The sequence below is a fragment of the Nilaparvata lugens genome, chromosome 10, assembly GCF_014356525.2.
Source record: "Nilaparvata lugens isolate BPH chromosome 10, ASM1435652v1, whole genome shotgun sequence".
Classification (NCBI taxonomy): Eukaryota; Metazoa; Arthropoda; class Insecta; order Hemiptera; family Delphacidae; genus Nilaparvata; species Nilaparvata lugens.
Window position 1 is genome coordinate 14,808,161 of NC_052513.1, and position 27,001 is coordinate 14,835,161.

General features: G+C 33.8%; 1 protein-coding gene and 2 non-coding genes across 3 annotated transcripts; all 3 read left to right on the forward strand.

Annotated features, from left to right (window-relative positions):
• Positions 1–293: 293 nt before the first annotated feature.
• LOC111044494 lies at positions 294–11,357 on the forward strand. Its single transcript, XM_022329660.2, has 3 exons — positions 294–477; positions 5,763–5,841; positions 7,737–11,357. The coding sequence occupies exons 1-3, from the start codon at positions 422–424 to the stop codon at positions 10,509–10,511; spliced, it is 2,910 nt and encodes a 969-aa protein (XP_022185352.2). The 5' UTR covers positions 294–421; the 3' UTR covers positions 10,512–11,357.
• A 312-nt stretch (positions 11,358–11,669) lies between these two features.
• On the forward strand, positions 11,670–11,741 carry Trnaa-ugc. The gene has a single exon. It is a non-coding gene; the product is annotated as a tRNA-Ala (tRNA).
• A 2,794-nt stretch (positions 11,742–14,535) lies between these two features.
• Positions 14,536–14,607, forward strand: Trnaa-ugc. The gene has a single exon. It is a non-coding gene; the product is annotated as a tRNA-Ala (tRNA).
• The last annotated feature ends 12,394 nt before the right edge of the window (positions 14,608–27,001 follow it).

Genomic DNA, 27,001 nt, shown 5'->3' on the forward strand with positions numbered 1-27,001 from the left:
GGCAACTTTCTACTATAGTGACTTACTATTTTAAGCCTAGGTGGTGATGAGTGATAATAGAGCCTGAAATAGAATTATTTCGTTCAGGAACGAAAGCTTTTTATATATTTTAATAAGTTTTTTATATATTCTTCTCATATTCTCATGACTATTAATAAGATACCAATTTTTTGAATTTAACAGATAGCTTTCTAGATACTGTTTGTAGGCTACTGCAACTCTTAGAGAAAGATACAATAATAGAAAAAATGTTGGCCCCTGACCTATGACTTATTATTCATAAACGACATATCAGCAATGATAAACTAATCAAAGCTCATATTCTTTGTTTGTATTCACATAATATTGATGCCAGTCTTTTGCTTCAGTCTGTTGATGTATTATTTAATAGCATTATTCCAGTCAGAATTAATGTAGAAATATGTATCAGTTACGATTTCACTTTATTTTTCTAATACTTTCCTTAGGAATTCAAAGGTAATAATAATATTTATTCTGTTAATTCAAAGTAGCCTATTTCAATATTTACTTATTAAGGCCTAATCATCACATAATTTATTCAATTCAATTTATTCATTTTATTCAATTTCAATTCACAATACAATACAAAAAAGCACAAGATACATTTATATAGACAACATATCTAAAAACAAATTTGTGAATATTTTCTCCACATAGACGGATCTGTGTGTGGGGAAGATAAAAATTAATTAATACCATAGTTCACTCAAAATATCAACTTCAATAAAAAATGTTTGTATTCTTCACGAGTAACTTCAAGTCAATTCTTAAAATGCTCACTTATCAATTATTGAAAATAGTTAACACGATTCTGAGTTGAAAATTCCTAATATTAATATATTGTAAATATTTATGTATTCTTGTAAAGTATCATCTGATAACTGGGGAGTCAAAAGTGGATCAAAGAAATGGAATGTTCTCATTCACAATCATATTAATAGTTTTATTCATGGATTCATTCGTCAGTAACTACATTTTTCCCAAACCATAAATCGTTTTTGCACTGCTATGCATTATTTATTCATTTATCATTTACAATCAACTTAAGGACAAAGAAACAGACTACAGTCCAAAACTTCTTTGCATCCCAATTAAATAAAATAAAATGTCCAAATAAAGGATAATTATGTGAGACTTTTCAATTCTTCACTAATTTTCATTGAAGCAAAACACTGAGTACATTTTCATTTTGAATTTAAAAGCTCAATATGGGAGTCCAAAACACATTATAGAGATTTAAATTTACATTTTTATCTGTTAATTTTGAAAAAAACTATTTTAAAACATTTGGACACAATTCTACACGGGGAAGATATATAGTGAGGTCCACGTTATAATGACAGTATTTGATTAACTTTGATGTTGCTATCCTTGTCTATCATTCGATAAAGAAGGTATCACTATCCTTTTATAGCTCCGCAACGATGCCAAATATGTTTTTGGCAATGCAGAAATATAATTAATTTATGCAGAGGCAAGGCAACGCTGTTCTTCTATCTTTATTCACTGCCATTATAACGTGGACCTCACTATAGTGATACTGCATGAGAAACGCCAAATAGCTGTCTATTTAACTATAGAAATAACAAAATAGTAGTGAGGTAATTATTCTCCCATCAATTCCTTATATCCGAGCACTAATTATGAGATTAACTAAACTAGTATTTCTGTGAACAGTAGACCTCATGCAGTATTCTCATCCACAAGTACCTGATTGAAACTATAGACCTTATGGAAATACAGCAATAGACTGGCTTCTCCACACATCTGTGTAATCACTTGTCAGCTGATTTATGATGAATAATTATTATTATTCTATAGTCTGATTTTTACTCTGATATTGGCGTATGAAGGAGGCTTTTTTTTCCTTTTATATTATCCTTGAAATGCAAAATTTGCAAAAACCTTGTATATACGTCGACGCGCAATTGAAAAAGAAACATACCTGTCAAATTTCATGAAAATCTATTACCGAGTTTCGCTAAAAACATATAAACATTTGAACATTAAGAGAAATGCCAAACCGTCGACTTGAATCTTAGATTTCACTTCGCTCGGTCAATTATGAAATTCAACTGTCAAATGTATTGAATAACTTAAATTTGAAGTTATAAGAGTGTGTATTAGAATTATGTTAATCAAATATATATCATACTGAAGTTGATTGTACAAGATCCATAATATGATAAAGGAAAGAACTGGTTTATACAAGTACGGGATAGGAATCACGAATGACGCATAATCACGTCTGAACTACTGGACTGATTAACTTGAAATTTTGCATATAGATTCTTAATCAACCGATGATGGTTATAGGCCTATTTTCAATTCTTCAAGTTTTCATTTCGTCAAGTTTTAAAAAAGACCCTTGCCGAGCACGGGTTACCTGCTAGTTATGAATAAACTCAAATTCATTGAAAATTGGTCGGCATATTTAGGAAAATATGAGAAATGTTAATTGATTTATTTCAACTTAATCAAGTTCCTCATAAAATTCAATAAATTTTATATGTAGTGTATGATTTATTCCTATGGTAAACAATATTATCACAATCAATGAAAGTAAATTATAATCGATTTTGTGACATGTGATAGTTCCGTGGCGAGCTCCTTTTCCTCCACCTACTGTCAAAAGTACTTACTTTACTCCCTGAAACATCATACTAAAGTGTCACTTTTTCGCTCTCGGTACTAAAAAACAGAAAAACTCCCTAGGGAGTAAAAGTGACTCCATTTAAATAACATGGGAAGCATCTCTATTTTAAAAACGTACATTTGGAATAGGTCAGAAGGTCTAAGCTCAGATGAGGAAGCATATAGAGTAGTCAAATTAATCAAATTTGAAACGGGAACTTCATCATATCTGTGTAATCACTTGTCAGCTGATTTATGATGAATAATTCTATAGTCTGATTTTTACTCTGATATTGGCGTATGAAGGAGGCTCCTTTTTACTTTCCTTGCCCTATTACCATAGGTGTAAGGAAAGGTATTGATTTCCGAAAAAAATTAAGGTACCCCAATTTCTAAATTTCTATACGTTTCAAGGTCCCCTGAGTCCGAAAAAGTGGTTTTTGGGTATTGGTCTGTATGTGTGTGTGTGTGTGTGTGTGTGTGTGTGTGTGTGTGTGTGTGTGTGTGTGTGTGTGTGTGTACACGATATCTTATCTCCCAGTTAACGGAATGACTTGAAATTTGGAACGTGTAGTCCTTACACTATGAGGATCTGACACGAACAATTTCGATCAAATGCAATCCAGATGGCGGCTAAAATGGCGAAAATGTTGTCAAAAACAGGGCTTTTCGCGATTTTCTCGAAAACGGCTCCAACGATTCTGATCTAATTCATACCTGGAATAGTCATTGATAAGCTCTATCAACTGCACGAGTCCTATAGGTACCTGTAAAGTTTTAAGTTTTTTTATGCAAAGTTTTATTTTAGATTCTCAATTAGCAGCCTTCATATACAATTTAAACAAAAAATTCAAGTGGAAAAGATTGAGTAGAAAATCTCTGCAATTGATGTCCAGTAACATTTTAACCTAAAATTGAAAATAAGCTTGAAATTCCAGAAAATGTGATTATTAAATTGCAAACTGTTGGCAACTTTTGGTTCTATTAAATCATTCACTACGAAGAGATGGCAGACCTCGTGTGTCTCTAGCGTTATTGTCCTATCACCAGCTGTCTCATATCTTTGAATTGTAGATTTGAGATGCGCGAGAACACTAGCGTCAGATGATCAATTTTCATAACGGCAAGGAAAGTTGTGTGAGTGCGCCACACCAGATTTTTTCCTTTTATATTATCCTTGAAATGCAAAATTTGCAAAAACCTTGTATATACGTCGACGCGCAATTGAAAAAGAAACATACCTGTCAAATTTCATGAAAATCTATTACCGAGTTTCGCTAAAAACATATAAACATTTGAACATTAAGAGAAATGCCAAACCGTCGACTTGAATCTTAGATTTCACTTCGCTCGGTCAATTATGAAATTCAACTGTCAAATGTATTGAATAACTTAAATTTGAAGTTATAAGAGTGTGTATTAGAATTATGTTAATCAAATATATATCATACTGAAGTTGATTGTACAAGATCCATAATATGATAAAGGAAAGAACTGGTTTATACAAGTACGGGATAGGAATCACGAATGACGCATAATCACGTCTGAACTACTGGACTGATTAACTTGAAATTTTGCATATAGATTCTTAATCAACCGAGGATGGTTATAGGCTTGTTTTCAATTCTTCAAGTTTTCAGATCGTCAAGTTTTAAAAAAGACCCTTGCCGAGCACGGGTTTCCTGCTAGTTATGAATAAACTCAAATTCATTGAAAATTGGTCGGCATATTTAGGAAAATATGAGAAATGTTAATTGATTTATTTCAACTTAATCAAGTTCCTCATAAAATTCAATAAATTTTATATGTAGTGTATGATTTATTCCTATGGTAAACAATATTATCACAATCAATGAAAGTAAATTATAATCGATTTTGTGACATGTGATAGTTCCGTGGCGAGCTCCTTTTCCTCCACCTACTGTCAAAAGTACTTACTTTACTCCCTGAAACATCATACTAAAGTGTCACTTTTTCGCTCTCGGTACTAAAAAACAGAAAAACTCCCTAGGGAGTAAAAGTGACTCCATTTAAATAACATGGGAAGCATCTCTATTTTAAAAACGTACATTTGGAATAGGTCAGAAGGTCTAAGCTCAGATGAGGAAGCATATAGAGTAGTCAAATTAATCAAATTTGAAACGGGAACTTCATCATATCTGTAGTTGTGGCTGTCATTGTTGTTACAACTTTAGCTGACAGATAGTGCTGTCGGAGGAGAACTGTGATTACAAGCCAGCTGTTTCTGTTTACTTTTTAGATTATGTTGTAACACATTGTTTGGTCACATACGTTTTTCAAAATTATTTTATTTGCAGTTTTTATAAAAATGTAGGTGGAGGGAAAATGTTGTGTATATCACGAGTGAAAAATGTTTTTTCTCCCTTAGGAAAATTGTTGCCCTCGGCTTCGCCTCGGGCTTCAAACTTTTCCCTCAGGGAGAAAAACAGCACTTTTCACTCTAGATATACAAATAACTATTGAATAGGTAGTTTGTTGTAAGCCTATAATGACAGAGACCATATTGCTGTGATGACAGTAAGACTGATGCATCACGGTAGTTAGGAGAAGATTCCACTTCAATACCGTATAGATTCTCACTTCAATCATAAAGAAAAGAAATATGTTAATAAAACGTTCACTTTGTATTTAATAGTATATTTCGCACCTAGAGCAGAAAATGAGACTTTTCCGGCTCGAAATCGGTAGAAAAGATTGAGAGCCGGAAAAACATTTTTGCCCTTGGTGCGAACGATATTTTCCGCCACACTACAGGTATTGCTGACAAAATAAATAAAGAATACAAAATAAAGAATACTTGTTATCATACCTATCTCTTGATTTTAGTGGTAGAAGATTTGCAGTCAGGATTTCAGATTCTTTTAAAATTTCACTTGGAATATCACGGGCGTCGTCATATTCAAGCATTTTTGAAAATTCCTCCTTCTCCTCAATCTTCTTCTCCTTCTTCTTCTTCTTCTTTCTCCTCCTTCTTCTTCTTTCTTCCTCCTCCTCCGTCTTCTTCTTTCTCGCTCCTTCTTTTTCTCTCTCCATTCCTCTTGTTCTTCTTCAATGCTAATACGAAATTGTAACTTCTAAATTTTCAGGTCTTTAGCCTCTCCTGTATTAGAACCATCACTAGCAGGAGCGATCAGCAAGGAAAATGACGTTTCTCACGCAGTTGATGTAAGTGGTGGATAATTTTCTAAAAAATTAAATAATAATTAGCCCACTGAACATAAAGAAACTTCATTATTAGGAAGTAGAAATTGCTTGAAATCACACCAAATTGAGGGTATTTTTCTTGTTGTTTGAAGGTGTTTTCATTTTCACTTTCTTATGTTATAATTTATTTTAAACATCAGTGGAAAAACATTTCAAATATGACTTTATGGATAATAAAATTGTTCAGAATTCAAAGACGAACCCCAATTTGACACTGGTTTTTGATAAAATCGAAACAATAGCAAGTTAATAGCTTAATCCCGAACTTAAACCTGCCTCCTAGCAGGTCTAAGTTGGAGTCTAAAATCATCATTTTTGCTCCTGAGATTATCTCATTTTAGCCTGATCCCGATCTCAGCAATCCACCGAGATTATCTTTTAAACCCGAGTTGATCTACGTTTGAACTCAGCAATCCACTGAGATTAATTTTTAGCCTAGACTGGAACTCAGCAAACCGATTTTTAGACCGCAGGTTTTTCCCTGCGATAATTGCCGGTCGGCCAACTTTTGCGCTCGAGCGTGGTTAATCCCAAACTCAGCAAACCGATTTTTGATCTGCGGCGCAAAAACCGGTTTTTAGCCGAGCGCAAGAGATAATCCCGATCTCAGCAATCGCCCCTAAATCTCACAAGCCTCCAAAAAGCCTTCAATATAATTGACCTGTGATTGTAATATAAATGATAACATCAAATAACTGTAAGTCAAGATCTCTTTTAGCTGAATATTATTGTCACTTTCCAGTCATTTTAGGACGTGACATACAAAATAAAATCAATATAATATTATTTCAAGATATATGTCATGATGAATGAATGAATATAGATTTTTCGCCAAGAAACAATACACATACAAACAAATTCACAAGTTGTATTATACCAAATATACCACATAGGAGGACCCTACGTTATCAAGTTTATTTGTTTACTCAATAGAAGCAGAAATATATCTCATAATTGAACGATCAACTTGTTTAGTTGTTGAATCACTGTGTGATCCTAATTGGAAATTCTCATAAAATTTTGAAGAATAATCGTGATGGAGATCAAAAGCTTCAATTTTTGTCTTTTACTTATTTCAATCTATGATATAAGGAATACGTGAGCTTGAATGGACGATAGTGTTCATTTTTAGGAAATACGAACAAAATTATGGGTGATTGGTGCAATAAGTGATTTATACATGATTATCATCATCAGGCTCCATCCACTGATCATTCTCAGTTCTCACCCAGTAAAGTGAAGTAGCTAAGTCTACTAAGAAGATGCTGTGAAAAATAGTCTAGTTTACTTCCAGGTTGAAATATAATCCAATTGAAAGGGGTTTCTTCAGAAATGGATATAAATTCGCTTTATAAAAAATGGATAGAAGGTATCCTCTTTTTCTTCCTCTCCTCCTACTCCTCAACCTCCTCCTCGTCCTCATCCTCCTTTTTCTTCTCCTACTCTTTCTCCTCTCCCTCCTCCTCTTTCTCCTCCTACCCATCCTCTTCCTTTTCCTCCCCTCCCTTCTCCTTCTTCAACTCCTCTATCTGCTCTTCCTTCTCTACCACCTCTTCCATCCTTCTCTTCTCGTCCTCCTAAGAAGCTTTAATAAGCAAATCTTATTTCTCCAGTTATTTGAAATGAATGGAATTTACAAATTTCTCCAGTTATTTGGAATATATTAAATTTACAGTGACATAAATTTGATTTTTGATTTTGTATAAATATTGATACTGTATACAAGCTGAAAGTGAATCAGCCTCTTTGTATGTTTCAAAGGAACAAATTAAAATAAAATACTCCATTGCTTTCCAATAAACAAATCTACTGCAGTGGATTATTTGACATGAATAAACAATTTTTTTTCCATGCAGGACAATGGAAATAAAGGCTCTGGACAACACTTGGACTGCCAGGCGGATTCGGGCTACATTCAGGAACAAATCTCACTCATCACAAAAATGCTGAACGACGGCAAAAAAGTTGTAGAAACGCAGACGAAGGATTCGTCATCAGCTGCTGATGAAACTATACTGGTGCTGGGCAAAGCTGGCAGTGGCAAAACCAGTTTGGTCCAGTTCCTGACCGGAAATCCCAAACTGCAGTCAAAGAAGGTGCTGTCAGATACCGGCGAATACATCATCGAAGATGGAGAGAAAATCGGTACATCAGTGACTGAGTCGTTCACTCTGTACCCTGAACTTGTCAACTACAATGCCACCATCAACTTCTGTGACTCACCAGGTTTCCACGATTCCAGAAGTTCTGCTCATGAAATTGTCTCCATGGATGTCATGAAGTCTGTAACCAGCAGATTCAAGAAGGTGAAGATTCTACTCCTCGAAACTCATGGATCTCTGCAATATGGATGGAATAAAGATTATTTCATAAACACTCTTCATCACTTGAACAATTTCTTGGTTGATATTGATAGATATAAAGATCACATCATGCTTGTTGCAACTAAAATTCCTTTCATCTACAGAATTTCGGATGATGGTGACAGTGCAGTACCTGAATTGATAACTGAGGAAATGCATATTGAAAGCATAATGAATTACTTGAACCACACAGAAATAGCTCTAACAGAAAAGCTTAGTGATAAAATTGGAAAAAGTAAGCGAGAGTTCTACCAGAAAGTGATAAAGCTACTACAAAGCCTTCAAACCAGAGATGAGAATGGAAAAGCAACTAGAATCAGTGTATTCCGTCGTCCATACAAGCTGGGGCCTCTCGTGAACATGACATTGCTTGACAAGAATGGAGAAACACTCAAAAAAACAATCATGAATTTGGAGGCTGTTGAGGTGAACAAGAATGACTTTGACTTCACACTGTCCAACGAAGCAAAAATATACATAGAGTGTCTTCTGAAACTGACAAGTGACAACTTCAAACATAAGATAAATGAGCTGTCTTTCAAATTAAATCAACTTGTGATTCAAAAAATTCAGAACTACACAAGTTTTCACCAAGTGTTGTCAAGCTTGGAATTATTCCATAATGCTTTGAAGCAACTATCAGAAAATCTGGACGAAACCAGAAACTACAATGAGTTTTTTGAAAAGGTTAATGGTTTCATTTCTGAACAGAAAATATCTTCACAAATTAATTACAATGAACAGATTCATGTACTTGAGAAATATGAGGAAATGTTACTGAAATTTGTTGACACAAATTTGGTGTTCAGTCCATCATCATGGACACTTCCCATTAGACAAGTGAAGAAATCTGCAAAGGATGAACTGCAATGGTACAGGTCTCTCAACAACTTAATCAGTGGACTAGCCAGCTACAAGACACAGAAAAACAAGACAGAGATTCACTCAACAATTTTCCATGAGGGTTCCATAGTAACGAATGAATTGATGAATCTATTTTTGGACATGACAGGGAGTACAAATTTGAAGGTTTTCATTGACGCACAAAGTGACACCAAAAAAAGGGCAGAGCTTGAGAGTATCACAAACACCTTACTGAAGCCAAGTAATATCACTTGTGATGCAAATGGAAGACTCACAGTTAAAGGTTTCCAAATTCGTTTTTCAGAAATAAATTCTGGAGATTTGGTTCGATCTCACTGCAACAACATCACAGTGAAAGACGTTGCTCTCTTAGCTGTTGACACAGTTTATCTGGATGAGGACTCTGCGGATATTTTCAGAGGAGTGAATATGTTTGTAGCAGCCCCCAAGTGGGAAGTGATAGGACAAAGGAGGATGGTGCTCAGTGGTCACAATGGAGCTGAACGTTCTGGTGATGAGCTTTATGTGGGTAATAGCAAAGATGGAAGGCCAGGACTGCCAGGGGGCAATGGAGGCACCTTTTTTGGAATCGGATTGCAGTTTGTGAATGGCAAAAGTCTGCTGATTGAGTCGAATGGAGGTAGAGGGGGACCAGGGGCTGATGGAGCAAAAGGAGAGAGAGGTCTTGATGGGAGGAATGCAGATAAAAAAATAAAATTGGGTCTCTACAATCGTAGCTATGAATTTGATAGAGGAGTACAATCATTTGATGTCAAGGACAGACTGACGGACGTCTCTCCTGCTTTCACCCGTTTCAAAATAAGTTCATGTTATAGCTATAGAGGATATCATACCACAGATATCTTTGTAGAATTTAAAGTGATTACTGAAGATGGTGACTGCGGAGCTAATGGAGAAGCAGGAGGTTTGGGTGGGGAAGCAGGGATGGGAGGTCTTGCAGGAGACCAACAGCTGATTGAGTTGGGTGACCCATCTCATATTGGCGTTCAGAATCAAAATGGCAGCAGGGGTGCACGTGGCAATATGGGAAAAACTGGAGACCGTGGTAAAGATGGGATTGGGATGATTTGTGTACAGGTAAAAAATAAAGATTCATCTTCATACTGGGATTGCAAATGGACCAACACTACATCACCAACATGCAACACTTGCCAAAAACTGGATGAAGCTGCAGAAAACCGGTACACTACAACAGGAATTGAACAGCCGGCACCCAAGAAGTCTCCCAACCTCACCTACCACCTACTCGACTACACAGCTTTGCTGGAGACCTACACCAATCACACAATTTTCAAAAACATTGTAACTGATTTTCGAGAGGCCATTCAAAGGAAATACACATACACTCTGATTGACTTGGGACTGTTGTTTCAAACATTCTGAAGGCATTATTATGATTCAGTTGTAGTTTCACCTATTTTAAAATTGATAACTTCCGAATTCAAGTGGAGGAGCAAACTAATGAAACTCATGCAAGAGTTATGGGGAACCAGTTGAGCATGTTCAGCCAAATTAGAATATATTTAGAACTATAGTGAGGTCCACGTTATCTCAACACCTACATTTTGCGATAATCCATTGTAGCCATAATAAATTTTCAGGCCTTAAGAAAACTATCCTGTTGGCACGGTACATATAAATATGACTTAGAAATTAGGACGAAGAAAGGTAATAGAGTACTGTACACTATTTTCCAATGGCCAACGTAAGTAAAATTGGCCAACCAACGTGTTATAAAATGTTCTGATCTTTTCATAATGGAAGATGAATTTGAAACACTCACCATTATAATGGATTCAGTCAGAGATAATAATACTGTTAGCTCGATTTGATGTGAATTTGAGTTCTTTAATCATGTTAAAATATGTAGGTCTCATTTATTCATATATAGTTGAATCCACTGTTTTGATCGATAATTTTGATTTAGAAGTTTGTTCATTTTTTTACGTTGAGTGCTGTTGTATTTTGTTGGTAAAAGGTAGACTTATTGTAATAATTGAAAATGTAATAATCATAGATAATAATAGTAAGCTACATACTGTAATATATTTCTCATCAAAAAGAACATGATGATATCGGAAATCTTATAATAGTAGTCTATCAAATAATAGAGATACTGTTTGAGAAATTAGGTAGGCTTACTCAATTTTTGTGAGTGTTCTTGGATGTAGTAGACCAATCATTATTGTGTTTAGTAAGCATTAATAAAAAATTAATTGTAACTATGGAGCAGAGTTTTTAATTATTAATTATCACAGTTATTCATTCCTAGCCTATAGAGTAATCTCGCTACCCACTATTATACGTATAGGCTACTATATAGGCTTCAAACTATGAATTATTATATTACTTCAATCAATTTAATCGCATAAATTTCATCGCTTTAAGCTTTGGTAATAATATTATTTTTATACATTTAGCGATAAGATTGAACAATGAACAAGTCCGCAAATTGAAAAGTTGCCGCTAGAAAATGGCAACGCAATATAGCCATTACTCACGTGATCAAAGTTGTATAAATTCGGCCATCTCCATCAGTACGGGGATGTAGCTCAGTGGTAGAGCGTTCGCTTTGCATGTGAAAGGCCCCGGGTTCGATCCCCGGCATCTCCAGTTATTTTTTGCTACACTGTTCTGTATTAATTTGCCCTTGTTACACTGCAGCACCACTTTTGGCACTCATTTTACTGTTTCTAAATTATGTAAAACCACAGAAAAAGAAATAATAGCATTGATCATTTTTCTCCGTGGTAATTCATTCATACCATAAAAATACCGTGTAGTATGTTACTAAAATACGATTAAATTAGAGGCAATAGAATGAAACAAGCCTTTTTGTAACAAATATAAATATGCAAACCACAGGTCAAGTATTACTGGGATTGATTTGAACATTTACTTTATACAGAGCAGTGAATAGTCTTGGTCTAGAGTATAAAATAGAACAGTGCCTCACATATCTTCCAATTTCAAATGAATTTTTTATACTCCAAGATTAACGAGAGATCCTTACTCTTAATATTTATTTAGTGTAGGCTATTTACCCAAGTCAATTATTATGATATAGTAAACTACTTATTCCTACTTCATCAAAGGTTTCAAGAGATAGATGCATCATACCTTTTCCGTACCTAATCCTATTTACAGGTCTACCTATGTAAATAAAGATAAGTTTTTGAAGCTTCTCCATAATCGGCTGTTACACTTTCGTGGGACACTCTATATATTATTATAATAATTAATACAAATTATTACCAAAATTCACATGTACAGACTTGGTATCATTTAGTTTAATTAGCCAATGATTTGTCCATGTGTTTACTTCATTAACTGCTCTTTGTAACTTTTCTGTAGATTCCTCAATATCTTCTGCGACTGAGAGAATAGCAGTATCATCTGCAAATGTAGCTATAGTGACTCCTGCTGGCTTTGGAATGTCACTAGTGTACAGTGTATACAAAACTGGTCCTAGCACACTTCCTTGGGTACACCAGCTTTAATTTGCCTTAGTGTAGAATATTCATCATCCAGCTTCACTCTGAAATATCTCTCGTCCAGGTAGACTTCAATAATTGGCTATATGCTGCGGGTAGGACTTGTTCTAATTTATGGCACAAGCCTTCATGCCAAACCTTGTCGAAAGCTTGGGCAATATCCAAGAAGACAGTAGAACATACCTTTTCTCCTCAAGGCATCTTTCTATTACATCTGTTAGTCTGTGTACTTGATCAATTGTTGAATGTTTACTACGGAATCCAAACTGGTGAGAAGGTATAAGTTGTTTATCCTGTAGGATTGGTTTTAATCTTGCCAACAGTAATCTTTCAAAAAGTTTTGATAGTACCGGTAAGAGTGATATTGGTCTATAAGAGGTTACTTCATTTAGTGACTTTCCGGGCTTAGGTAGCATTATAACTTCGGCTACTTTCCATAAACTTGGAATATACTTTAAACGGAAAGCTGCATTGAAAATATGACTCAATTTCACAATTGCTTTCTAGGAAGATGTTGAAGTATTTCTCCTGTTATGAGGTCATATCCGGGTGATTTCTTCTTTGCCATATTATTTATTTCTTTTTTAACTTCTCTTGGCGATGTTGGAGGGATATTATCCAAAAGTCTTGGCTGTATGATTACATTTATTCCATCATTGAGCACTCTATCATCATGAGGAGTAAATGTTTTCTCAAGATGGTTTGCAAACAAAACCACTTTTTCCTTACTGCTGTGAGCCCATGTTCCATCTTCTTTTCTTATTGGTGCCACTTGTTCCACTGGTCTCTTTATTTTCTTTGTCGCTCTCCATAGTGAGTAGTTGGTACTGGCCTCATTACTTAGTTCCTCCAGGTAAGTGTTAATCTCTTGCTGTTTTATTTCATGTATTGCTCCTCTCAAGTTCTGTGTAATTCTATTCAGTTCTATTTTACTTCTTGGATCTCTTGTCGTTTGCCAGATTCTTCTAGTTCTTCTTCTTTCTGCTATCAGCTCTCTTACTACTTGGGGGTAGCAATTACCTTTAATTTTACTCTGAAGTGGGGGAGTGTTTTCCCATGCAGATTGTTGAATGCTCGTTACAAACTCTTGTACTTCATTTCCAGCTCTTCAGTCGTTTGTAGAGATGTGTCTAAATCAATTTTATTTTCTATCATGTGCTTTAATGATTGTATGTCTGTATATTTATTCATTAGTTGTGGTGCTCCGGTTTTTTTCACAGCAGAGCTATGGATTGTAAGGACAATTGGTGAATGATCGGAGTTAAGATCAAATTCTTCCTCAACCTCTATAGTGTTGGGTGATATGTACTTTGTGATGAAGAAGTCTTTTATTAATTAATTAGAAGTCTTAATTGTAATAATTGAAAATGTAATAATCATAGATAATAATAGTAAGCTACCTACTGTAATATTATATTTCTCATCAAAAAGAACAATCATGATGATATCGGAAATCTTATAATAGTAGTCTATCAAATAATAGAGATACTGTTTGAGAAATTAGGTAGGCTTACTCAATTTTTGTGAGTGTTCTTGGATGTAGTAGACCAATCATTATTGTGTTTAGTAAGCATTAATAAAAAATTAATTGTAACTATGGAGCAGAGTTTTTAATTATTAATTATCACAGTTATTCATTCCTAGCCTATAGAGTAATCTCGCTACCCACTATTATACGTATAGGCTACTATATAGGCTTCAAACTATGAATTATTACATTACTTCAATCAATTTAATCGCATAAATTTCATCGCTTTAAGCTTTGGTAATAATATTATTTTTATACATTTAGCGATAAGATTGAACAATGAACAAGTCCGCAAATTGAAAAGTTGCCGCTAGAAAATGGCAACGCAATATAGCCATTACTCACGTGATCAAAGCTGTATAAATTCGGCCGTCTTCATCAGTACGGGGATGTAGCTCAGTGGTAGAGCGTTCGCTTTGCATGTGAAAGGCCCCGGGTTCGATCCCCGGCATCTCCAGTTATTTTTTGCTACACTGTTCTGTATTAATTTGCCCTTGCTACACTGCAGCACCACTTTTGGCACTCATTTTACTGTTTCTAATGATGTGATACCACAGAAAAAGAAATAATAACATTGATCATTTTTCTCCGTGGTAATTCATACCATAAAAATACCGTGTAGTATGTTACTAAAATACGATTAAATTAGAGGCAATAGAATGAAACAAGCCTTTTTGTAACAAATATAAATATGCAAACCACAGGTCAAGTATTACTGGGATTGATTTGAACATTTACTTTATACAGAGCAGTGAATAGTCCTTGGTCTAGAGTATAAAATAGAACAGTGCCTCACACATCTTCCAATTTCAAATGAATTTTTTATACTCCAAGATTAACGAGAGATCCTTACTCTTAATATTTATTTAGTGTAGGCTATTTACCCAAGTCAATTATTATGATTTAGTAAACTACTTCCTACTTCATCAAAGGTTTCAAGAGATAGATGCATCATACCTTTTCCATACCTAATCCTATTTACAGGTCTACCTATGTAAATGAAGATAAGTTTTTGAAGCTTCTCCATAATCGGCTGTTACACTTTCGTGGGACACTCTATATATTATTATAATAATTAATACAAATTATTACCATAAATTATATACACAGGGTACTTGTAAAAATAAAACTTATCATAAAATCAACCCCTGATCACATTATAAGAGTGCTTTCATTGTTTAAACGCTTTTGAAAAGCAAAAAACCATTATTTAGCAGTTTTATATAAAATAATACGGTAATCATAATGAAATTAATATTTATTTGCAATAATTGGAAATTGTTTCACTTGTCCCTCCAACTAATTAAGAAGGCAAAAGGAAGTCAAAGAGGAAAAGCGATCCATCTAATTAGGTAGTAGAATGAGTGGACAAAAAATGTCAAAACTCATTTCGAGAAAGTAATTGCATCCATTCATTGAGAAACTTGTTCAAACTTGTTCAGATGACACAAAACATTATTTTAACAATAGCCGCATTTTTTTACAGTAGTCAAATCTATAAGAGTGCAGAATCCTATTATATTAAGTGAGCAATTTCTGTATTTATATATCTGGTTATTTTTATATCTCGCTATTTTTATATCTGGTTATTCATGTTTAACGGATCTCGAAAACGGCTCTAACGATTTTTACGAAATTTGGAACATAGTAGGTTTATGATATAAAGATTCGATTGCACTAGGTCTCATCCTTGGAAAAACTTGCTGAACGACATTAAAAGGATAATTCATCCTTGGTTGAAACAGCTGTGGATAGTAAAAAAGTGAGTGAGCGAGTGAGTATGTGAAAAATCAAAATATCGCATCCCCGAAATTCATAAGATGTGAAACACGATAATTTTAGAGAATTGTGTTCTGTTTATCAATAAATAAAAATAACGAGCGAAGCTCGGTGCCCCGATATTATAATATTAATCATTCACGTATTGGCTCGAAAATAATGAGATCTATAAATAAATAATGTCAATAACACGTGTTGAATTCTGTTCAGGTATGAAGTCGAGTAAAGTACGGTAAGCATGTTTGTGTTAAGTGACAGCATATTAGATTTGTGAGGAAGAGATAATGAGAAGAATCACAAAGGCTAGCAGAGCAATGCTTAACAATTAATCATGCCAGAGTGTAGCAGATTTTATTGGAATTGTGCCCTGCTCCCCAAACACTACTCCAAAAACTTCTTCAACAGAATCAACTCTAATCTAAATAAGTAACTGGTCTTCGAAAATAGCTAACTTTCTTCTGTTGTTCTACGCGGCCAAGTATTGCTTAGCTAAGACGTTCTAAAATAAGGGACATTTCTGAAAAAGTTTTTATTATTTATTTATTTTTATTGCTTAGCTAAGACGTTCTAGAATAAGGGCCAATTTCTGAAAAAGTTTTTATTATTTATTTATTTTTATTGCTTAGCTAAGACGTTCTAGAATAAGGGCCAATTTCTGAAAAAGTTTTTATTATTTATTTATTTATTTATTAGATAGAGCGAACAATACAATAGTCGGAAAAGAAAAAACAGGCTATTGCCCAAAACTTCTTCAATTTCCTGATTTTGTCACAAATCGTCCAAATATTATGTAGGTTATGTTCACTTCAATTTCAACACCAAATTATTAATAAAATGCTAAGAAAATGATTAAAGTGGGGTTTAATGATTTTTCCAAAGATGAATGACCATGCATGCATCAAGTTCAGGACCCTCAAAAGTCTATAGGCTAAAACTATAGCTGTTTTCTAAATTAGGGCTACTTTTCAATACAAAACCGGTATTAATCAATGAATTAACTAAATATTTATATCAATCTGGTTTCTGAATTATCTTAACAATAGTACTTTTAATTTTATAATATTTAATTTCTAATTTTATAACCGAGCTTCGCTCTTTATTTTTATTTATTGGTAAACAGAACACAATTATTCTCTAAAATGATCGTGTTTATATTCACAGCTGGCTAATGTCATCTTATGAATCTCGGGGATGCGATATTTTGATTTTTCACATCCTCACTCGCTGACTCACTTTTTTACTATCCACAGCTGTTTCAGCCAAGGATGAATTATCCTTTAAATGTCGTTCAGCGAATTTTCCCAAGGATGAGACCTAGTGCAATCGAATTTTTATATCATAAACCTATACATAAGTTCCAAATCTCGTGAAAATCGTTAGAGCTGTTTTCAAGATCCGTTGAACATGAATAACCAGCTTATTTATCTCTTTTCTGTATAGGACTACTTGTAATATAAATATAAAGAAAATAAAAATCTCAGTACCCTTTTTTGAAAAATTTTATCACAACATGTTTCAGACATTTTATGCCATATTGATTGCGACAAATTCTATATCGGACAAACGGGTAGAAATTTCCATATCAGGTTTCGAGAACATATCCAAGCACTAAAATCTAAAAATTATACACAAAAGTCGGCATTTGCTGAACACTCGATAGATTCAGGCCATAATTTTACAGATATAAATTCCAATATGAAAATACTTAATTATGGTAATAAAAGTCGAAAACTGAATGTCAAAAGAAGAATTTCATATTTATAAAGCAGCAAAATTAAACAGAGATAAAATAATAAACTTAATCCAATTAGAGACCAATAACCCCATTTTTGATAGAATTATGCGAATTTAAACCTAAAATTTACAGTCCTAGTTCATAAAAACATATGAATACACTAACATATGATCAAAATAAGAATCTTCCAGTAGTATTTATTTATTTACTTCATATCACTTGAAAATGGCATAAATGTCTGAAACATGTGTTGTGATAATTTTTTTCAAAAAAGGGTACTGAGATTTTTATTTCCTTTATATTTATATGAATAACCAGATATAAATATAAAAATACAAAAATTGCTTCCTTAATATAATAGGATAAGTAATGATGATTTCACCAAATTAACACCTCACTATATTTCTGATTAGCTGATAGTTGCAGTGATAGTAGTTTTAATTTTTCTGCTCAAAATTTTCAAGTTTATTTCAATATTATTGAAACTTTCGGATTGTTTAGTGTTATTTCCGGCTCTTATCAACCCTTCGAAATTCAAAATTCATCAGTCATATCTCTGAGTGTTAATCTTTGGTGAAAACAGAAATTTTAAACTTAACCTCACTTTGGACTATTTATGTGCCAAAATCAAGGAATTGAAGAAGTTTTGGGCAATTGCCTGTTTCTCTTTCCAAATATCGTGTTTGTGACTGTTCTAATAAATAAATAAATTTCCCAGGTTTCCACAATCGAACATCTAAATGAATTTTCAATGCATAACTGTTAGATACTGGTATTGATTCAAATTACCAGTGTATCAAGGCAGTAGTTGAATAAATAACCAACTGTTGCTTAGCAGATATAGAATCATACTAAGAACAAAGGACTTGAAAAAATATGAGAAAAATCACACTTTCTCTTTATTTATTATAAAATGATGTGTACTTTCCTTCTGTATATTATACATTTATTTAATTTTTACAATACCTTTCAGACCTAGCACAAAGCTTGTACAGAGCACAATGCTTGATATAAATCACTTTGCCTTTCTATTCATCCAATTATCAACAATTTATTTATAATTATTCATTGTAACTACCAGTATATCAATGAATTTATAAAATAGGTATTAACGTTTCCTTCATTTGAAATTTTCTATTGTCTCAGCAAGATTGCTGAGGTTAAATTATATTTAATTCTATAATTTGATAACATTAAAATTATATCCTTACTATTATCATAAAGAAAAGTTAGCATAGGGTAACTTATAGTTTATGCTGTCTTTTATCTAAGACACTATGAAGATGTAGATGATGGAAGATCAAAAAAAAAAGGAAATCACTATCTCTCTTCTACCACCACTCATTTATTTCACAAAATAATAGATAAAAATATGATTATATCCACTGATATCAATCATGATATTATAATAAATAGTAGATAATATAGATAGGTATTATTCAAATTACGCATGACTGCATGCTTCCGGATAGCTTAGAACCCATTTTTATTTAATCTCATTTTCAACAGCCATTTTTATAAAATTAGCTCCAATGTATGAGTTTCAATACTCTTTGAGACTCCGCTTTTCACGGGACAGTATATATTATCCTATATTATTAAACGAGCAATTTCTGTTTATTTGTTTGTATTTCACCGGATCTCGAAAACGGCTCTAACGATTCTCACGAGATTCAGAACATAGTGGGTTTATAATATAAAAATTCGATTGCACTAGGTCTCATCCCTGGGAAAACTCGCTGAAGGACATTAAAAGAATAATTATTGTTCATCCTTGGAAAAACAGCTGATAATTATTTCGTCGTCTGTTGATGATGAAAGTGAGTGAGCGAGTTCATGTGTATGGGACTGTGTCAAAATTATAACTCAGCTGTTTGTAATCATTCAAACAGGTACTTAGTGCCGGTTGCAAAAAAACGGGTTATTTCAATCCTGATTAATTCCAGTAGATCCATCTTTTTGAAATGGTCTTCTCTGATGTGGTTCACGTGAAATTAATCAGGATTAAAATTTAACCAGCTTTTGTGCAACCGGGCCTTTGAGAGGGAAATTTGCATTCCCCTGGGAATTAATCTCAATTTACTGTGATTAAATAGAACATTTCTGTATGAACTATGAATGTTATTATAATTTCTTCTTTCGTAATAATTTTTTTATGTTTTGTACTCCAGAGTGAAGCTCGGTCCCCGATATTAATTATTATTCTTGTAGAGGAGGTCCAACAATAGAGATAAATATTCATTCATCAATATTCATTTGAGATAATATTCATTCTCAAATTATTGTTCAATGAGAACCAAGCCAGCCATTCAGTGAGATCTATCATCAACTCTCCACGTCTAAACGTCAGTTAAAGTCGTTACAAAAGTACACCCACAAGCAATCACCTCTAAAAATAATGTCTAGCTTTTTTCTAGTTTTGGGTGAACGGTAATATTGCTACTGCATAGAAGCAGTGTGACAAGTGACATACACACACGACTGGACAGACTACCGCCCAAGGTCGTTGAGATTTCGGATGGTTGAGGACACAATATTTCTAATTTCGACGCGACAAAAACGGCAAGACCTTGCCAGAAGCAGGGCAAAAGGCAGCCGAGGTAAATCCAAAGATAGAGAAAGAGCCGAGATTCCGGCCGAAAAAATTCGCTCTCAGCCAGAAATCTTTTGTTCGTTGTGTCTGTCTAGGTTAGTGGGTGCTGCGACTAGTTCTATATTAGTGCGCGCTAGAACTCAGCCAAAATCTATTGCACAGGCGTTAGAGGGATTCACTTTAACCTGTCAGGGTATCCTATAAATAACATAGAAGCTTTCAATTCTACTGGTACTGACAGTTAAAAGTAGCTCCCTCACTCGCGCGCGCTTACTACAGCACTCAGCCAACAATAAAAATATGGCAGACGATGATACACATGAAAAACTGATTATAGTATCCGCAATAAGATTCACTTCACAGTATCGATTAAAAAAGAAATTGAAGGAATTCTGACAGTTTGATGATCAATTTTACTACTCAAGGTCATTACTGTTTTTCTACAACCATATTTTTATTTATTTTATTCAATTCTTCACGTAAAAATCACAAAAGCAGAGCTAGGCTCTAGTGATGTGTGAAATGTCATAAATATTGGTTATAGTGTTAAAAAATTACCCTAATAAGAAAAAGCATTAATTGATTATCAAGGATGGTAAACTTAGAATTTCACGTAGTGATAACTAATAAAACACAAAAAACTGATTAGTCTCTATAGTAGTTCAGTTTTCCTGTAATCATTGACATACCGGTACGCATTGAATTCAAGCGCTACTATATCATTGTTAAGATCTACTTGAACTCTAGAAGAAGCATTCATTCATCATTAGTTTTCGTTATTCGTCATTCATCTTAGTAAAAAACAGATTTCCCAAAGTAGAAGTCAATGAATACAGCACAAAAAACAGTCTAGTATGTAGTTTTTCTATAATTCTTGACTTACAAATTTAATTTAGAGTTACCATCACGATCACGCCATTGATTGATGATTGATAAACTTTGTGCTGGTTAAATTTTAATCGTGATTAATTTCACAAGAACCTATCAGAGAAGCCGTCTTATCAAAAATATCTTCTCTGATTGTATCTTGTGAAATTAATCACGGTTAAAATTTAACCGGCACAAAGTTTATCAATCATCAATCAAAGGCGTGATCATGATGGCATTAAGTTGAGTTGACTTTGTCCATACCATATGTTAATATAGACTAGAACTTTATTCTATAGAGAGTACCTCTTCGAAACAGTTGTTAAATGGTAACTAAATTAATAATTTTGTTAGATTGGCACCAAGTTGAAGATTTAAATGCATTTATCGCGGAAAAATTGATTGGGCACTGCTACTTCAATCCTGGGAATATTATATTACTAGCCGTCAGGCTCGCTTCGCTCGCCATATCCGTTTGGCCAGACGTTTAGTCTGGACCCCCAACTGGATTGTCCTAACATATGATAAAAATGCCCAAATGAAAAATGCAGGCGAGCGAAGCGAGCCTGCTGATCTCATTCTTGGACGATCCAGTCGGGGGTCCAGGGGGCGGAGCCCCCCTGGCTAGACGGATATGGCGAGCGAAGCGAGCCTGACGGCTAGTGATTTAATAGAATCAACACTTGCCAACAGTTTGCCAATAATTGAATAATCTTATTTTCTCGAACTTCGAGTTTTTTCCAATATTAGGTGAAAATGTTACTGAACATTAATTGTAGAGATTTTCATGCTCAATCTTTTCCACTCGAAATTTTTCGTTTAAATTATATCTGAGACCTGATAATTGAAAATCTAAAATCAAACTTTGCATACATGGGGCGGAGCTCCTAAAATTTTTACAGATATGGGACTTGTGGCAGTTGATATAGCTTATGAATGACTATTTTAGGTATGAATTTGATCAAAATTGTTGGAGCCATTTTCGAGAAAATCGCGAAAACCCCTGTTTTTGACATTTTCGCCATTTTAGCCGCCATCTTGAATTGCATTTGATCGAAATTGTTCGTGTCGGATCCTTATAGTGTAAGGACCTTAAGTTCCAAATTTCAAGTCATTCCGTTATAATTGGGAGATGAGATATCGTGTACACAGACGCACATACACTCATACAGACGAATACCCAAAAAACACTTTTTTTGGACTCAGGGGACCTTGAAATGTATAGAAATTTAGAAATTGGGGTACCTTAATTTTTTTCGGAAAGCAACACTTTCCTTACCTATGGTAATAGGGCAAGGAAAGTAAAAATAATGATCCTATAAGTAGCTATATGATCCTAATAAGTTATAAAGGAAAAGCATTCATTCATTATTAAAGATGGTAAACATTTAAAGTCAATTTCACGGATTATCAATGAATAAAACACAAGAAACTGACTATATACAGTATGTGCATAGTGAATTTCTAATATAGTAGACTAGTTTATCAGTAGTCGATGACATACACATTGCATTGAAGCGTTACTATATCTTGATTACATCATTGATAATATCTACTTCAACTTTAGAAAAAAACATTCATTCATCATTAGATAGTAAAAAAATGGATTTCCCAATTTAGCAGTCAATGAATACTGCACAAAAAACAGTCTATAGTGAGGTCCACGTTATAATGGCAGTGTTTGATTAGCAATGCCATCCTAGTCTTTCATCCAACGAAACGGATAGCGCTATCTCTTTCTCACTTTGCTCTGTTGCCAGATCGTCTTTTAAAAATGTATGATTTAACAAAATATTTCATCTTAATTATGTAAATTAATTATGAAATATAATATAATTGATTATTTTAAACGCGAATGAACAGTTAATAATACATCAATAAACCACTTGCCATTTAATCTTATCAACAGTCTATAGAAGGCATTGACAAGACAGAGGTTCGGCAACGTTTTTCACAGATTTTTCTCCACTGCCATTATTTCTTGGACATCACTATAGTATGTAGTTTTTCTATAATCATTGAATTACAAAATAAATTCAGAGTTACCATCATGACCACGCCTTTGATCTATGATTGATAAACTTTGTGCCGGTTAAATTTTAATCTGATTAATTCCACGAGTACCAATCAGAGAAGCCATATTATCAAGAAGGCCTTCTCTGATTGTTTCTTGTGAAATTAATCACGGTTGAAATTTAACCGGCACAAGGTTTATCAATCATCAATAAATGGCCATTTTTATAAGACGGCTTCTCTGATTGGTTCTTGTGAAATTAATCACGATTAAAATTTAACCGGCACAAAGTTTATCAATCATCAATCAATGGCGTGATCATGATGGTCTTCTCTGATTGGTTCTTGTGAAATTAATCACGATTAAAATTTAACCGGCACAAAGTTTATCAATCATAGATCAAAGGCGTGGTCATGATGGTAACTCTAAATTCAATTTGTAAGTCAAGGATTATAGAAAAACTACATACTAGGCTTTTGTGCAACCGGGCCTCAGTGTGATTTTCAACACTTGAGAAGCAAACGAACTTCTACGATCATAATGCATGATCACAGTTCGTTCAATGCTGGTTATAATTTAACAACGTCTGCTAAAAATCAATAATAAATTTATCAATATTCATCTTTTAAACTTGCTTAATCTTCCAAGAGAATTCTCCACAGCAAACAAATAAAGATCTCTACTTATTTAAACATGTTATGCTTCAGAGCTTGCTGATGAGTTTCAGAAGAATTTTATGAAGTGGCTAATGTTCCTATTTCAAATGGCAAGTGTGTGTGTGCTCACAGAACCGTGAAACCTTGAGTTAATATTTAGTCCAGGCAATGAATGCTCAAAAAAGGGTATAGAGGGAAAAGTTTGGAAGACAATTTTTGACCCCGCAGTTTTGTTTAGGGTAGTGAGGAGGTAAACATATCAAAAGTCCCCACCCCTACCCCCTGTGCTAAGGAATAGGGCAAGGGATAGGGATGTAGACTTTTGATATGTTCACCCCCTAACTGGTCTCAACGAAGCTGCAAAGTCTAAAATTGTGTTCAAAACATTCTCTCCAAATTCCTTTGTCAATTGGTCTATTTTTGCATAAATGAAGATCTCACACTCAACACTGAAGCTGCTGCAACAGTCGTGGGGATGTGCGTAAACTTGTGAAATTATACATCAAATTGAAGAGAATTTGATGCTCTATAAGCTTATGATTAGCATGGATTTTCCCATTGATATTCAAAAAGTTATAAGAGCAAAATATTGAGGGAAAATGTGTTTTTTCAATAATGTCACATCTTTTAGAGCGGATATCTCGAAAAGTGAGGGAGATATAGAAAAAGTTGTTGGATCAATATTATAGGTAATTATGTAAGCTTCAATAATTGTTTCTATTCATTATAAGAAATTATTTTTTATAGAATAGTCATGTCTGTAAAATACATAGTTTTCGAGTTATATGCGAGAAACCAAAAAATGGTACCTTTGAACCACCCCCACCCCCTTAGCACAGGGGGTAATGGTGGGGACTTTTGATATGTTTACCTCCTCACTATTCTAAACAGAACTGCGGGGCCAAAAACTGTCTTCCAAACTTTTCCCTCTATAACACTTCGTTGACTGGGCTAATTTAAATATTATTATTATTATTTTCAATATCATATTCTTCATGAACCTGTGAAGACCATCCTATTCCAACTCCATCTAAACCTCATTGAAAGTAACTTGTGTTTTTAATTGAACACCACCACTAATCTAAGGACCAAATATAAGGAACGATTTTAACAAGGTTTCCACATGCCATGTCACATAATATTACTGTATTCAGAAAAATTGTTGCACCTGATTTGACAAGATATTCTATAAACGCATCAACCCACAGTAAATAGAAGATGACATAGTTTACACAAATGTTGGACTGCAGGATTTCAGGTATTTATGACGTCATTCCACATTAAATCATAACTTGTACTTGTATTTATGACGTCATTCCACATTAAATCATAACTTGTACTTGTATTCATTATAATGAATCAATAACTTTATTGACAAATCCACACCCCCATTCCATAGGCGGTCAATGGATAGTAAGAAATGTATAATGTACGAGAAATTATTTAGAGATTCAACTAGGCAATGAGTTTGAGTAGATTTCCATATTTTGGAAAGGGATAGTTTGGGCTGAGCCTGTTAACCCTAAATTCAATTTGTAAGTCAAGGATTATAGAAAAACTACATACTAGGCTTTTGTGCAACCGGGCCTCAGTGTGATTTTCAACACTTGAGAAGCAAACGAACTTCTACGATCATAATGCATGATTACAGTTCGTTCAATGCTGGTTATAAATTAACAATTTGTCTACTAAAAAACAATGATACATTTATTAATATTAATCTTTCAACTTGCCTAATCTTCCAAGAGAATTCTCCACAGCAAACAAATAAAGATCTCTACTTATTTAAACATGTTATGCTTCAGAGCTTGCTGATGAGTTTCAGAAGAATTTTATGAATTGGCTAATGTCCTTATTTCAAATGGCAAGTGTGTGCTCACAGAATCGTGAAACCTTCAGTTAATATTTAAAATATTATAATTGATAATATTTTCAATATCATGTCAACAATTTAAATAGTATTGATATTTTCACTATCATATTCTTCATGAACCTGTGAAGACCATCCTATTCCAACTTCATCTAAACCTCATTGAAAGTAACTTGTGTTTTTAATTGAACACCACCACTAATCTAAGGACCAAATATAAGGAACGATTTTAACAAGGTTTCCACATGCCATGTCACATAATATTACTGTATTCAGAAAAATTGTTGCACCTGATTTGACAAGAGATTCTATAAACGCATCAACCCACAGTAAATAGAAGAAGATGGCATAGTTTACACAAATGTTGGACTGCATTTCAGGTATTTATGACGTCATTCCACATTAAATTATAACTTGTATTCATTTGGGAAGGGAGTTTGGGCTCAGCCTGTTGACCCCTTAACCAATAATTTATATGATTTGTATATTTTATAATGTTAATTAGAAAAATAAATATGAGCCTGAATAGGCCTAAAGGTTTGGTGGAGGTGACGCCAGCTATTTGGCAACAGCGCACACTTATGACCGCTAAGATCTACTCCAACATACCTTGTTATGAACCAGTAAATTATTAGTGTAATTAGCTGTAAATACAACAATTAGCACATGTTTTGGCACTCAATAACCCAGTACACACGTCTTGTGCCACTTGTTTGATTCCCAACGTCAAACTCATTAATTTCGCCAACCAATTGTCTCCAACAGTTTTGGCTACAATAGCCAAGGCAGCAAGACCTTAAGTGCACCCACGTGTATAGTCTTCAAAGAGATCACCATAAAATTGGCAACAGATAATTGTTCTCAATTGATAGTTAAGAATTTATGGACCGATTTCAGCTATGTACAACAATAATTACAGACCTTTTATCAGACTAAAATAGAAAGTTATTTGTAGTTGAGTTAGTGAACGAAAGAAGTACTACAAATAAGTAATTAATTATGGTTTGATTAGAATCGATTGTAAAATATTAAAGGAGGTTCCACAAGCATAGCGAAAGATAAGTAACTACAAAATATGAATACTATATATTATGGTCTGATTAAAATTGATTGGAAAATATTTTAGGAGGTTCCACAAGCCTAGCGAAAGACAAGTGACCACAAAATTTGTATACTATCTTCACCTGAAAATATGAACGTTAACAGAAACGTTTTAAACAGTACAATCTATGAAAAAATGTTGGGCACTTGTAAGATCAATTTTGTATTTTTATGGTTGTATCCCACATATTGACCAGGTATTATATTAAAATTTAGAACTCAATTGATAAAACAAA